At 47.2% G+C, this 13,306-nt stretch overlaps 2 protein-coding genes across 2 annotated transcripts; one reads left to right on the top strand and one right to left on the bottom strand.

Moving 5' to 3' along the window:
* The first annotated feature begins 226 nt into the window (after positions 1–226).
* LOC112889506 (homeobox-leucine zipper protein HOX2-like) lies at positions 227–1,855 on the top strand. Its single transcript, XM_025956196.1, has 3 exons — positions 227–489; positions 596–903; positions 1,016–1,855. The coding sequence occupies exons 1-3, from the start codon at positions 363–365 to the stop codon at positions 1,460–1,462; spliced, it is 882 nt and encodes a 293-aa protein (XP_025811981.1). The 5' UTR covers positions 227–362; the 3' UTR covers positions 1,463–1,855.
* Positions 1,856–2,999: 1,144 nt separating this feature from the next.
* LOC112889455 (U-box domain-containing protein 35-like) lies at positions 3,000–8,822 on the bottom strand. The gene is made up of 10 exons (XM_025956114.1): positions 8,662–8,822; positions 8,137–8,362; positions 7,249–7,370; positions 6,999–7,120; positions 6,037–6,233; positions 5,263–5,585; positions 5,057–5,158; positions 4,561–4,971; positions 3,594–4,346; positions 3,000–3,506 (listed from the first exon to the last, which is right to left on the bottom strand). Exons 2-10 carry the CDS (start codon positions 8,330–8,332, stop codon positions 3,324–3,326), a joined length of 2,409 nt encoding a protein of 802 aa, XP_025811899.1. The 5' UTR covers positions 8,333–8,362; positions 8,662–8,822; the 3' UTR covers positions 3,000–3,323.
* Positions 8,823–13,306: the final 4,484 nt, after the last annotated feature.

Below are 13,306 nucleotides of genomic sequence, written 5' to 3'. Positions count from 1 at the left end.
CGAGCCGAGCCAAGGTGCCCCGACCGAGCTTCGCGAGCCGAGGGTCAAAGCGGCTGGAGCAGATCGCTCGGTGATGAGCTGCGGCTGCGCGCGACCCTTCCAGTCCAGCCTCCATTAATAATTGCGGTGCGCGGCAGGAGAGAGAAGAGAGAGAGAGGAGCTGAGCGGAGATCCACTCCACCCGCACGGCCCAGCTCATCATTTGCATCGCTGCGCTGCCCCGCCCGCCTATTTATACACCCCCCACCGCCGCATGCCATTGCCATCGACCAGCATCTCGCGGCGCCAGCCATTCCTCTCCCACCCCGTCCCGTCCTTTCCTCACTCATACCACGGCGACGCCCGGGGAGAAGGAGAAGAGGATGATGATGCCCCAGAGCGGCAGCCTCGACCTCGGCCTCAGCCTCGGGCTCACCTCCCAGGGCAGCCTCTCCTCCTCCACCACCTCCGGCGCGCTCTCACCCTGGGCCGCCGCCCTCAGCTCCGTCGGTGAGTCGCCGCCCCGCCCCGATCGCCATCTTCTCCGAGGACGTGGCGAGGCGCGCGGATGTGTTGTGCTGACGTCGTGCGCGCTTGCTTCTTTCTGATGATGCAGTTGGGGACGTGGTGGCGAGGCGGGACGCGCACGCGCAGCAGCAGCACGGCGCCGTCGCCGCGGCGGCGGATCCCGACCGCGGGGCGATGCGGGCGTCCACGTCGCCCGACAGCGCCGCGGCGCTCTCCAGCGGCGCCAGCGGGGACAACAAGAGGGAGCGCGAGCTCGAGCGCACCGGCTCCGGCGGCGTACGCAGCGACGAGGAGGACGGCGCGGACGGCGCCGGCGGCCGCAAGAAGCTGCGCCTGTCCAAGGACCAGGCCGCCGTGCTCGAGGAGTGCTTCAAGACGCACAGCACGCTCAACCCCGTAAGCCCTCTCTACTCTTCCTCCTCCTCCTCCTCCTCTCGTCGTCCGTCGCCGCGCCATGATCCGTGGGCCAAATAGCTGATCGAGATCTCCATCGTTTTTTTCTCCCCAGAAGCAGAAGGTCGCCCTGGCCAACCGCCTGGGCCTCCGGCCGCGGCAGGTGGAGGTGTGGTTCCAGAACCGCCGCGCCCGGACCAAGCTCAAGCAGACGGAGGTCGACTGCGAGTACCTCAAGCGCTGGTGCGAGCGCCTCGCCGACGAGAACAAGCGCCTCGAGAAGGAGCTCGCCGACCTCAGGGCACTCAAGGCCGCGCCCTCGCCCGCCGCGCAGCCCGCCTCCCCCGCCGCCACGCTCACAATGTGCCCGTCCTGCCGCCGCGTCGCCGCCGCGGGCGCACCCGCTAACCACCAGCAGCAATGCCACCCCAAATCTAACGCCGCCGCCAACGTGGTGCCCAGCCACTGCCAGTTCTTCCCGGCCGCCGTCGACCGGACAGGGCAGAGCACGTGGAACGCCGCCTCCGCCGCCGCGCCGCTCGTCACCAGAGAGCTGTTCTAAGGTCGATCGGATCCATCGATCCATCGATCTCGCCATGGCGACGTGAACCAAGTGTGGAAGGCGATGGATCGACCGATGGACGGTTGATTAGAAGGACAAGCTCCAATTAGGATCTCGCAGGTGGTGGCCGCAGTAATTAATATCGATTAATCAGGAGAGGAGATTTTATTTTTTTCCGTTTCCTTTTTTCTTTTCTTTTCGATTAATTCATCAGTTGGGTTTCTGAAAACGACGACGACGACGAAGAATGAACAACAAACAAAGATGGCTGTCTGCTTTTTCCTGGACGGCGTGTAAACCAGTTCACCTAATCTGATGGTTGGTGAAATAACAGCGTGATTGATTGTACTAATTGATTGGTCAAGAAAGTTAATGGAAATCAAATCTTTACAAGTTTCTTGCCCAGCAAGAGCCATTTCTCTCGATCAATCATTCTTTTTTTTTAATACTGCTGCTGCGTAATCTGCACATCTGACATAACATCTTGGTTGCTGTTCTTCAGTCCGAACCAAATTTTACTACTACTACAGTGAGTCAGTGACACACCTGAAACTTGAGCATCGGAATCCATTTCTGTCGATCAATCATTTCTTCCTTTTTCTTTACACTGATACTGTGTAATCCGCGCACCAGACCTAACATCTTGCTTGCTTTTCTTCAGTCCCAACCAAATCTCACTGTTACAATGACACCTGAAACTGAGATTAGGCGACAGCGATGCACGATTCAATACGGTTTCAATGAACAGGAAAGGTTGGTAGTAACTGCAGATAAAAATATGAGCAAGGTGAGCTAGCTCGTGTTCTTTAATCGAAAGCAAATCTGAGGAGCAGTGACACAGGTTAAAGTCGCGGTCAGAGCTTTAAGTGGGGTGATTAGACTATGATCCTGCTTGATTGGGCTTGGCCCGGGGCAAGTTCTTTTCAACCGACAATTGTATCTTTACGCGATCCGCAGGGATCAAAGTTAATTGAAAGCTTGCTTCCAGCTTTTCAGTCTTCCCATGAACAACTTGTGTTGCCAATCAGTGGAAGAGGAGGGCTGACCTAACCCCGGCTACTGTACACAAGATGCCAAGAGTGCTTAGAAACAGCACTAGAAAGAAAAGATCCTATTTGAAATTCGGGTAGTTCTTGTGATATCTACGAGAATTGAGTTGTTTCCTGTTAAATTATTGCGAAATTAGTTTCGATGAGAATCCCGGGTTTTAAACAATACTATCTAGCATGTACCGAGGCTGTTCTTTGTGGCTTTTAGCCTTTAACTCTGCCCATGCAGCTGATTTGTTTACTTTTACTGTCTTCTGAAAAGTTGTTTACTTTACTTTAACCACTGTCTCATTGTTTTAAATATTTTGCATCCATATTGAAACTGATGCATGTTGCCATGAAAGGTTCTCCTGTCCCCACAATATTGTCAATACCTACTCCATCTTAGTTGATCGACAGTTTGCTATCGCCTTTTATGTTGTGCTCCTTCTCAACAACTGGTAGCATTCCGAAAGAGGGACAGTCTAACTGAACATGACAACACTTCCTTTCGTGAAAATAACTGCGTAAAACAGCAGCAATATGCACAATTCAAAGCTACTGTCAGGATCAAATGATGAGTCATGGTAATCAGTATTAACTACAGGCATACAAACACATTATATGCATAGGAAGGATAAAATTGTTTCACTAAGACAGCGAGGTTGCTATATAGATGCTATCAGACGATTTTTTTTACATTTTGCTTGAGCTGCATAACGCCATAACCTAGAACCCTTTCTGAAGACTACTTCCACATAAGATTTCAAAAGAAAAAAAATGACATCTTCACTGGAAGAGAAGTCGGCCATTGCTGCAGCAAAAAGGATGCATCACTTGCTTTTCGACCTCCAGTCCATGATTGCAGAACGAAGAGAGTGATTTGGTATCAGGCTCTTATTTGGTAAACGCAGGTTGGTCATCGGGGACGTGTCGTTCGAACTTAGCCACAACTCAATCGCCTTACGATCATAGGTATAACCATCTGATGCAACATATGGATCGAGCATCACTTCCTGAAACATTATTGGAGAGAAACAGATCAGCAAACGTCTTATGAAGTGTCCAGTACAATTCACAAAGAGAAAATGCCGATTCCAGACCTGAAGTATTGGGCAAATGAAATGGCTTGGAGGTGCCGTGTGGCCCTGAAGAACAGACTCCCTGGCCTTGGTTGCAACATCCTTCAGTCGCTCCAGTGTCGGAAGAACATGCTCGTTCAAGTCAGGCCGGTCTTTACGCCTCATTTCAGAGCACTTGAGTGCCAGAGCAGCCAGTTCTTGTGTCTCATTCAAAGGCCACTGCCCAGCAGATGCATCCAGGATGTCAATAAAGCAACCATCCTCTAGTGCGGTCTCCACAACATGCGCAAGGCCCATCGGTGATCTTGCTGTCAGCAACTGCAAGATCACAATGCCTAGCGCGTAAACATCGGATTTCATGGATAGCACACCGGTCCTTTGGTATTCTGGGTCAATATAGCACAACGTGCCCACAGGCGCAGTGTTCTTGATCATTGTAGACAGGTACTGGCCCATGCTTGGAAGCAAAGTTGATAGGCCTACATCACCTATCTTGCTAACCAAGTTCCTGTCCAGCAATATGTTTGCAGGTTTCAGATCACGGTGGATGATAGGCTCTGGTTTGGAACTATGAAGAAACATCAGAGCGGTAGCCACCTCCCAGGTTATTCTGAAACGGTCAAACCAGGTCAATGGTGGCGTATTATTCCTGCGTTGCAGCATGTCATCCAGGCTACCATTTTCCATGTACTCATAAACCAGGCAACCATGTTCAGGGCATGCTCCAAGCATCATCAGCAGGTGAGGGTGCCGAATTTTACCAAGGACCTCAAGCTGAAACAAGATGAGTTGCTGCTTTTAGATTGTGAAGTAGTTTATGTCAGGATGATGATGAGCAGAACATAATCGATGCAAACACTAATCAACATGCAACATATGTGATTACATTTAGAAAGTTAAGAGGAATGTTCATAAATTGTGGGGTAGAGGGAGAATGTTTTTACTACTATCCGTATAAGTTGCACTTTGTTAAGGAAAATGAGAATACCTCCTGCTGTAATTGCTGACTTCCACAGCCTTCAGGGGAGTTCAATACTTTGACAGCTGCTATCGTATGGTGAAATTTCGCCTTGTAAACAGTGCCATATGACCCCTTACCGATCATAAGAGCAGAAGAGAACGATGAAGTTGATGCCTGAATCTCCTCCCATTTATACCTATTATATTTATCAAAACAGCATCCCGCAATCTTCTGTCCTGTTTTGTTCTCATTAGCTTGGCTATTATAGCTGTGTTTTTCTTCAATTTCATAAGAGTGTTGCTTAAATTCAGCTTCTTTCCCTGCTTCATGTTCTTCCATCTCCTGTTTTCTTACCAATCTTCTTACTCTGTCCTCTGTCAGTTGAATTTCTTTAAGCTTGATTTCATCCTCAATGTGTTGAGTGCACAACTTTTTCAGCTAATAAGAACGATGCAAGCAAAAGTTAGACTAATTATGTTATATATACTTTTGAATACTGCCTACGATGAAGATATGAAAGTACTTCTTGAGTGGTGTCAAACGATTCGTGCTGAGCACATTCATGAAGCTTATGAAGATGTTGTAATTTAACCCTCAACCTTTCAATCTGAAGCCTGAGATCATCCTGCTTAGAAGAAGTTCACAAAATACATTAGTTTCTTTTAATTTCATATTTTACTACTCTCTCGAAGGAAACAATTTATTGTATTCCTTAAGGTGTGGGAATACCTGATCATTAGAATGGTGTACATTTTCTGAAATTTCTGAAACTGATGCATGATCAGAGTTATCAGGCAAATTATCTCTGTGGAAGCTCTTGTACATAGAATTTCCACTGCTACCACTACTGAACTGCATCTCTGATACGATTGAATGTGAACTTGTTAGGCCTGGGCCGTCATTGCAAGAGACCTCGCTTGCAACACTTCCTGAGCCAGCTCCCCTGTGTGAGTGTGACAACTTGTTTATGATTGCCAGTGCTTGGTCACGCTGCAATGGCAGGGAAGGTTGGTGGAACGATACATTTGCTGTTCCATATGTGTCTCCCCATTCTGTAGTTGGTAGAATCATTAGTACACTATACTACACTAATATCAATAAGGTAAATAATGACACGCAGCTCTGAGCTCTCCTTCGCATCCGAGAAAAAAAAATATGAATAATGTAAACAACAAATGCCCAAATGCATCGCTCTCCTGAATGATGTAGGGTGATTAAAATTCTATGAATATGGTAGACATGTTCATAAAATAAATTCCATCTTAAATACGAGTATCGCGCATTGTGCCACACTCTGAATGTTTAGACTTTAGAATAAAGCACTCCCAACTGTACAGAAATCAAAAATTTTGATATCCAAACACCAAAGCATACTGAATCTCAATATGCAGGCAGAAACAAAACTAGCAGTTTTCTTCAGCGACATAGCTCTAGAGAAGTCAAACTCATCATATTCAAAAGTAGCTTTTCACATTAACATCAACTTTTCTACTTGTATATTACCTGAAGGTGCACAGGAGGAAAGACTTCTAGAACTAGGAGAAGAAACAGTTGAAGAAGATATGGATTGAGGTGTTTCAACAACGTCGGATGTAGCTGACCGCACGAATGAAAGTTTGCCTTTCGAAATAACATATGCTGTACAGAAGCTCGGAATGGACTCAGAAATTTTTGTTGCAGTCTTACTTCCTTTGAGTTTCCTGAAAAGTGATGGATCTTAGAAACACTTAGGACGATCATTTTTAAACTGTCATCTAAGTTACCTCAAGTCCGTAGTGTTTATTACTTTATTTACATGAGGTGTAAGGATTCAGCATTCATGGTTCAGTTTTATCACCACTCTTTTTGGTGGACAGCTATGGTTTAACAATGGCGACGGAATAAGTCAGTAGTACACTCCTCACATATCTGCCCTATAGTACTCATGCCCTTTAGCTGATTATTTGTCCTGTTCACATTCTTTCTTTGCCAGTTTTTTTTACAAAAGTTGTGTGATAAGGTACTTGTATAGAACCCGCAAGTGATGTAGGCCGGTGGATGGGACAATAATTGAGACAGCATGATCATCCTACCAAAATCTTTGCTTTTCTCAAGACTTCTTAATCATAATAGACCAGCTACCAGCATAAAGTTTATAGCCTTTACACTAATTTGTTCAATTAGTTCATCTTATTAGTTGTGTTTGTTCAGAAATCATAATCACAGGGAACACTAATGCATATGTACAATATTGAAACTTCATACCAGGTTTAGTGTGGATAGAGTTTCACGTGTCAAATTTTAGCATTGACCTCACAACTTAGGATTTGTTCATGCTTGAGTGTCGGCTCCTCTTATTCACTTAATCAAAATAAAGTAGCATGGCTATAGGACTGGTTAACATGCATATGTAGTCATCTATAGATTGATCAATAATGTGCAGTAAAATAGACATTTGTTCAAATAAATACCAAGCATGAACTTGCCTTCGGAATATATTCTTTGATGAAGAACCTAAAACTAATTTGGAAATATTGAATTTTCCTATTTCTTCACTTATAGCAGCAGCAACATCATCTGATTCAAGTAAAACAGCTTCAGCTTCTACCTGTCCATCAGATATATAATAAAAATAGATAAAAATATGTTACTGATTAATAAGTTGTTCAAGTACAAGTGATCTCAAAAACAAAATATTAACTGCAGGAGTGTAATGTATATATTATGCAAGCTAACCTTTTTCTGAGCACACATCTTCTTGAAAGGAAGAAGCATATTGCTCGCTTGCCATTCCGCTTCTTTCCTGTATGCAGATGCTACATCTTCTCGTACTTGTGATATTGGGATAAAATTGCCCACTAATTAAAGGAGAAAAAGGAGCCAGTTAGTACTCTAATGATTTGGAATCGAAGCAATAAACAGTTACACTCATAATTACATATTGTTGGCACCGACTCGTGCAGAGGTTCTGGAATCATAAGTACAAGGCTACAACAGAGGTTTTGGAATCATAGAGCCTAATTGTGCAGTGCACCGAGTTCAGTAGCCAGTACAGAGACGGTGTGGTGTTGCAAAAATGAAATTTGTACATAGCTGGTGCTAATGGCTAGCCGTGGATGTAGCCTCTCTACCATGCATGAACGGATACCTAATAGGCATTTTGGGTACAGTCCTCACAGAAAAGATGGAAATTGAGTATCCTGGATAAACTAGCTAGTTCATAAGCTATGTTCTCTTCCAACACTGACAAAGTGGGTATCAGCATCTCAATATATAGTTTTCATAACAAATAGCAATCTGAAGGCTCATTCTGCTACTTTATCCAACATTGCAATGTGAAGTCCACATTCGGTGCGTTGACTAAAACATTTTTAATTAGTTCACTTCTACGATGTCGTATAAAATTAGTACCTCCTCCTGTTAGAACAAATCCTTAATCATAAAGCATATCTCCTCTCGATTTCTCCCCTTTTCTTTTTTTCTTTAAAAGACCTGAACTTCATACTAGAAGTTCAGTTTGATACAAGAACTGCGTTCTTCCCTGAAGACAACGTGAACTGCTACTGCATGTATAGGAGGAATTGCCTATTAGAGTTGAAATCAACGAGGGAGAAGATGGCTCACTTGGGGTGGGCACCATGGTGATCGCCGGGCGCACGTGGAGGATCCGGAAGAGGACCCTCCCTTCGGGGACGAACTTGTCGAGGGCCCACTTGAGCGCGTGCCTGCTGCTCCTGCTCCCGCTGATCGCCACCGCCACAGTGCTGACGGCGGGGGCCTCCATTTCCTCCATCTCGCTGGTGGCTTCCTCGATCTCCATCTCCCCTTCCTTGTCCTAGACTCCTAGGCACTGTTACAGAGGATCAGTCAGGGGAGAAAAAAAGAATCAGTTTCCTCCCCGCCTCCAGTCAGTTCCTTGTTTCTGGCTCGTCCCCAAATCAATCCTTCCGAAAAATATGCAAGAATTGGAAAAAAAAACTGAGAGAAACGGTGGCAACTCCGAGGTGAAGAACAGGACTGAAGTTGCCGTCTGCCGCCTTCCATGCGGTGGAGACTCACTGAAGACGACTTGTGCGACAGCAACAACGAAACGGCGGCAACTCGCAGGAGAATCAAAAGAGAGAATCCCGAGGGTCGAGTGGTACGTACCTCGGAGGAGCCATGGCGAGCGGTTGGCGTCGCAAGGGGAGGGAGAACTGGAGAAGGGAACCTGCGGCAGAGTCAGTCAAGAGGAGCCACAGCGTGGAATCAGGGAGATGGCGAGTCGGCAGGGCGGATCGGCGGCTAAAGGCAGCTCTGCAGTTAAGTTAGTTGGTAGGAACCGAATAATTACACGCGGTGGGTGTGTAGGCGAGACGAGGCACAAATTTTGCTGGGCTCACAAGTTAACCAAATGAGATGTATTCTTCTTTTTTGTTGAAAATGACTTTTTTTTGGGTAGCATTCGTCGTCTTGGATATGAATTTAAAATCCGCTGTCTTTTGGCGGCCAATTTGCTGAGGGGACTTCGCGCCTGAAGGAGTTTCTGAATAATCATAGATCATCTCGTCCTGTCGCGTTTTGTTTACTGTTTCGGGACTCCTGCGTGACCACGGCGATGGCAGACATGATTGGCAACTTGCTTAAATTTTATTCAAATGCAGCAGTTGCCTTGACCAGCTGCAGGCAAGGCAGCAGCCTTCAGATATTCGGAGAAAGATACCACACCATGGCATCAACCAAGTGAAACCCCAGGAGGGAAGTTCGATTCAGAGTTTCAGACGACCGCGAAGTCTACGCGAGGAATGGGACAGCGTCGATTGGTGCCTACCAATGTTCTCACGGTCACGGAGCGATTGCTTGGAAGGCTGGGCAAAGGATGGCCTCGATTTGATGGCGAGGTATTGGCAAGTCGCGGCGGCGAGGGGTGGGCGGCAGCGATCGATGCCCTCTCGTCCTCACCCAGGCGCTCCGTCGTCGACGACGACCCGCCGCCGTACCCGCACCACGTAGTAGGCGAAGTCCCGGGGAGATCGTTGCCGGGAGCCCGGAGCAAAAAACCGCGTTGTGGGCCGGCGGCGCCCACGGGCCAGGGCAGTGTCGGCCGCGCGGAGCCCAACATGCATGCGGTCCGAACGGCCCGGTTCATGAGGTCCGTGGCGCGTGGCAAGTTCGGCCCGTTCGCCTTTTTGGGCAGTCAGGCAGCTCAACGGGCTTGACGGGCCTAATATCTATCTATCGGCCCATGCTGAAAAAATTTCCGCCTATGCTCAAATTAAATGCGAATTCATCTAAAAGAATCGAATGGGAATTTCACCCAAAAAGGGGGGAAAATGACCAAGCGTGGGCCCCCACCACACACTAATCACACACTAGCCATTTGTCTTGCATGCATGATCCAATCCTATCTTGTCAGAGTTGTTACGATCAATCTTGGCTGCAAAGCAGAGCAAACAAATGGACAGCTAGTAGTCAACTACTTTACCAGAAAAAAAAGTTTAGCAAATCTCTTTGTTTGTCTACTTTTGGCTCCACACCAGAACAAAGTCAGTTCGACGAGTATTTGGCGCCAGTGCAGCAACAGTCCAAGCACGAAAAGGCAAAAGCTCCCAGCAGACCAGCACCTACCGTCATGCCTGCAGGGACCTGCGGACCAAAAAGTTTCAGAGGAACCTGTCCAACCACTGCACTTGTAGCCATGTTCTTCTTCCACTGGAAGTCTGGAACCTGCACCAACCGTATGATTTCGAGTTTCTAATGGTAGCACAACAAGGCAGCTGAAAAATGAGGGTTTCTCGTGTGGGGGCAGTGACAGCGATTCGTGTTTTCTGAAACACCCAGTTTCAGCCAAACAAAAAAGAACCGTGCATGGTAGCCAATGCCTTGTTGTTCTTGAATCTTACCCAAAAAAATAAACAATGTGTTATTGTCCTGAATAGTTGAATAATCTTAGAAAACATCCAAGGCAACATTAAGGTAAGGTGGCCGACTGCAAGTGGATGATCTTGACGTTCGGGCAGCCTGTCAGCGTATCAATAATACTCTGTTTTTTATTTGGTTGTTCTACTAATGAGAGACTGAAGAGCCTTTGAATCTCTCTAATGCAGGGAGAAGAGAGGAGTGCCCAGGAAGCAAAGCAATCCTCTGACCTGGCATTCATCTTCTGAAGTTTTGGCGATTCAGAAACATGTTCGGTCTGCGTGTCACACTGTCACTAGAGGCGAATTCCTGACAAAATTTCTCTGTCTGGTTCCAAATTATGATTCAGAACATGGAATGTCGCACGCATAAAACATAAAATGCGCTCCAAACTATAATTCAACAGCACAATCTGAGAAAAAAAATGGAGACTGCTTTCTTAATCTCTTTCGTTCTGTTGTCTGTACAACAGAGGATGATCCATTTCCCCGACAAACTCGTTGCTGTTCATCGACCTACCAATGCATTTCCCAATGTCTTGGGGGCACGCAACTACAGCGATTTACACGGATCATGCAAGGAGAGGCAGAAAACCAGAATCGAAGTCTAGACAGGAAGAAGGACTCGAATCCGCAGCAAAAGAGCGCCCTTTCTCCAGGGAGAACCAGCACATCCAGGGCGCGCTGCGGATCACTGACATGTACAGGAGGAAGAGGCGGTACCGTTCACGGCATGACGGTGGCGGAGTCGAGGCGGTCGAGGCGGCTCCAGACCTCGCCGAGCGCGGGCGGCGAGGCCCGGTGGAAGGCGACGGCGAGGAAGACCCGCTGCAGCTCGGCGACGAGGCGCACCATCCGGCGCGCCGGCGCCAGCAGCAGCGTGAAGGGCAGCACCCAGATGCCCAGCTCCAGGATCAGCATCCCCTGCTCCTGCCTGCCTCTTCCTCCTCGAATCCTGGCAGTTCCCAGCTCCGGCCGCCGCCGGCCGATCGCTTCGCTTCTCCCCCCACCACGCGCTCCGTCCTTGCAGAAATAGGAACTAAAGAGGCAGGTCGGTTACGATCAGTGCCGTCGCTGTGGGCATGATGGCGGGAGCGCGATGATTGGCGCGGCGGGGGCGGCCGGCCCCGGTGGTCGAGCAGACAGAGCAGCCCTCGTCGGATCGGATCAACAGACAGGCAGGCTGATGATAGATTTATATATAGGATGCTGCGGGTCGCCGGGGAAGCAGCTTGCGGCGACGTGCGACCTGCGCGCCTTGGATTGGATCATTGGAATGGGATGGATCCAGACACACATCGCCGGCCCTGCGGACGTACAAGTGCCATTCATCACTTGGAATGGCATGTCGCATCAGCCTTTTTTTTTTCTTTCTTTTACTGAATCTTCTGATGTTTCTGTCTTGCCGACGATGTCCCTGCCCGGAAACAAACAGTGCAAGGAAGCTGACCAACGCCGCCGCGGGGTAAATTCCACCTGTATTGTATACTGTATATCCGAGTTGATCTTTCAAAAAAAACTTGATTGCCATTTTTCAAAATTTGAGATAGTCTCTCCATCATGTAATACAAAGCATCCTAACATTTTCAAGACAGACTATTTAATCCCTTATTTGATTGTTATTTTGCTGATTCCATAGCCGGATGGAATAATTAGTTTGCAAAACATTTTATGATATGTTATATTTAGGTACAAATTTTGAACCCTTCGATGCTTTATATTTCATTTTATGATAGAGGGAGTAGTCATTATGGATGTCCTGTTCTCGTGGTTGGGCAGGTCGCTTAACAATGAAAATCAATAGGGCTCAGTTTATTCATAAAAGAAATTTAGAAAATTAAAATACAAGTTTTATGAGTCAACGACTCAAATCTATACGGTCAAACTCCACTACAAGTTACAGCCTAGTTCGCTAGAGCAAATATCTCGAATCGAGATACGATGCAAAGCATGTGGGATATGTTTGCAAGTTGCAGCACTGTAATTTTGTATGGATTTTAAGATAAAGGATGAAGCAGCGTGCATCTCGCGGGCAGCCTACCCTTCTTCTTTTTTTTTAAGAGAGAACGTGCAGTGCTGATGGCCACTGGATCCTTAGAGCATCTCCAACCATAAGTTCTATATTTGGATCCTATAATTCGTAGTATCAGGAACATATTTGATGTGTTTAGGGTTAAAAAAAAGCTTATACTCCAACAGCGGGGTCTCAAATCATGTCATTTACAACTAATTGGGGAAAGATTGGAGCGGGGGCATTGGGGAAAGAAGTCTCTGACAGTTAGATTTCGTGGCAAAAGGGAGATAGGACCCAACCAATTGAATCCTATATCTAGAACCCGGAAGACTGAGTTCTAAATTGATTTGCCAGTTTTTTTGTAAAATAGAACTCCTGTTGGAGGCTATTTTTTTCTCTTAAGCCTTATATTTCAAGATAGAACCCAATTTAGAACTTCTATTGGAGATGCTCTTGGACCACGTGGGAAGAGAACATGCCGTTATAACTGGTCGTTGTGGGCAGGTAGGCGTCCGCATCGGCCATACCCAATCTGAATAATTCAGGCACCATGGCGTGGCGAGGCAAGCTTCGGATCAGCGACAGCTAGTTCCTTCGCCCATTCAGACCGGGAGGAAGACGAAGCAAAGGGCCCCGATCCTTATCTGACCGTCGAGGACGGTTGATACATAGTACTGTACAGTATGTATGTGCCTGGATAAGGCACGAGAAGGAGATGACAAATGGCGACCCATCATTTGCGTCTGCGAGTGTTTTCCCAGGCAGTCCGGGTTCGTCGCCTCAATCATTGTTGCCTGCATCACATCGCCGTTGCGAGATGCAGGCTCTGTCGTCATACAGGACGATTGCGAAGGCGATGTTCTGTGATCCTTACTGAACGCCG

This window comes from Panicum hallii, chromosome 4 (genome assembly GCF_002211085.1).
Source record: "Panicum hallii strain FIL2 chromosome 4, PHallii_v3.1, whole genome shotgun sequence".
Lineage (NCBI taxonomy): Eukaryota > Viridiplantae > Streptophyta > Magnoliopsida > Poales > Poaceae > Panicum > Panicum hallii.
Note: the sequence above shows the minus strand (reverse complement) of the source record. Positions and strands in the feature narration are given on the sequence as shown.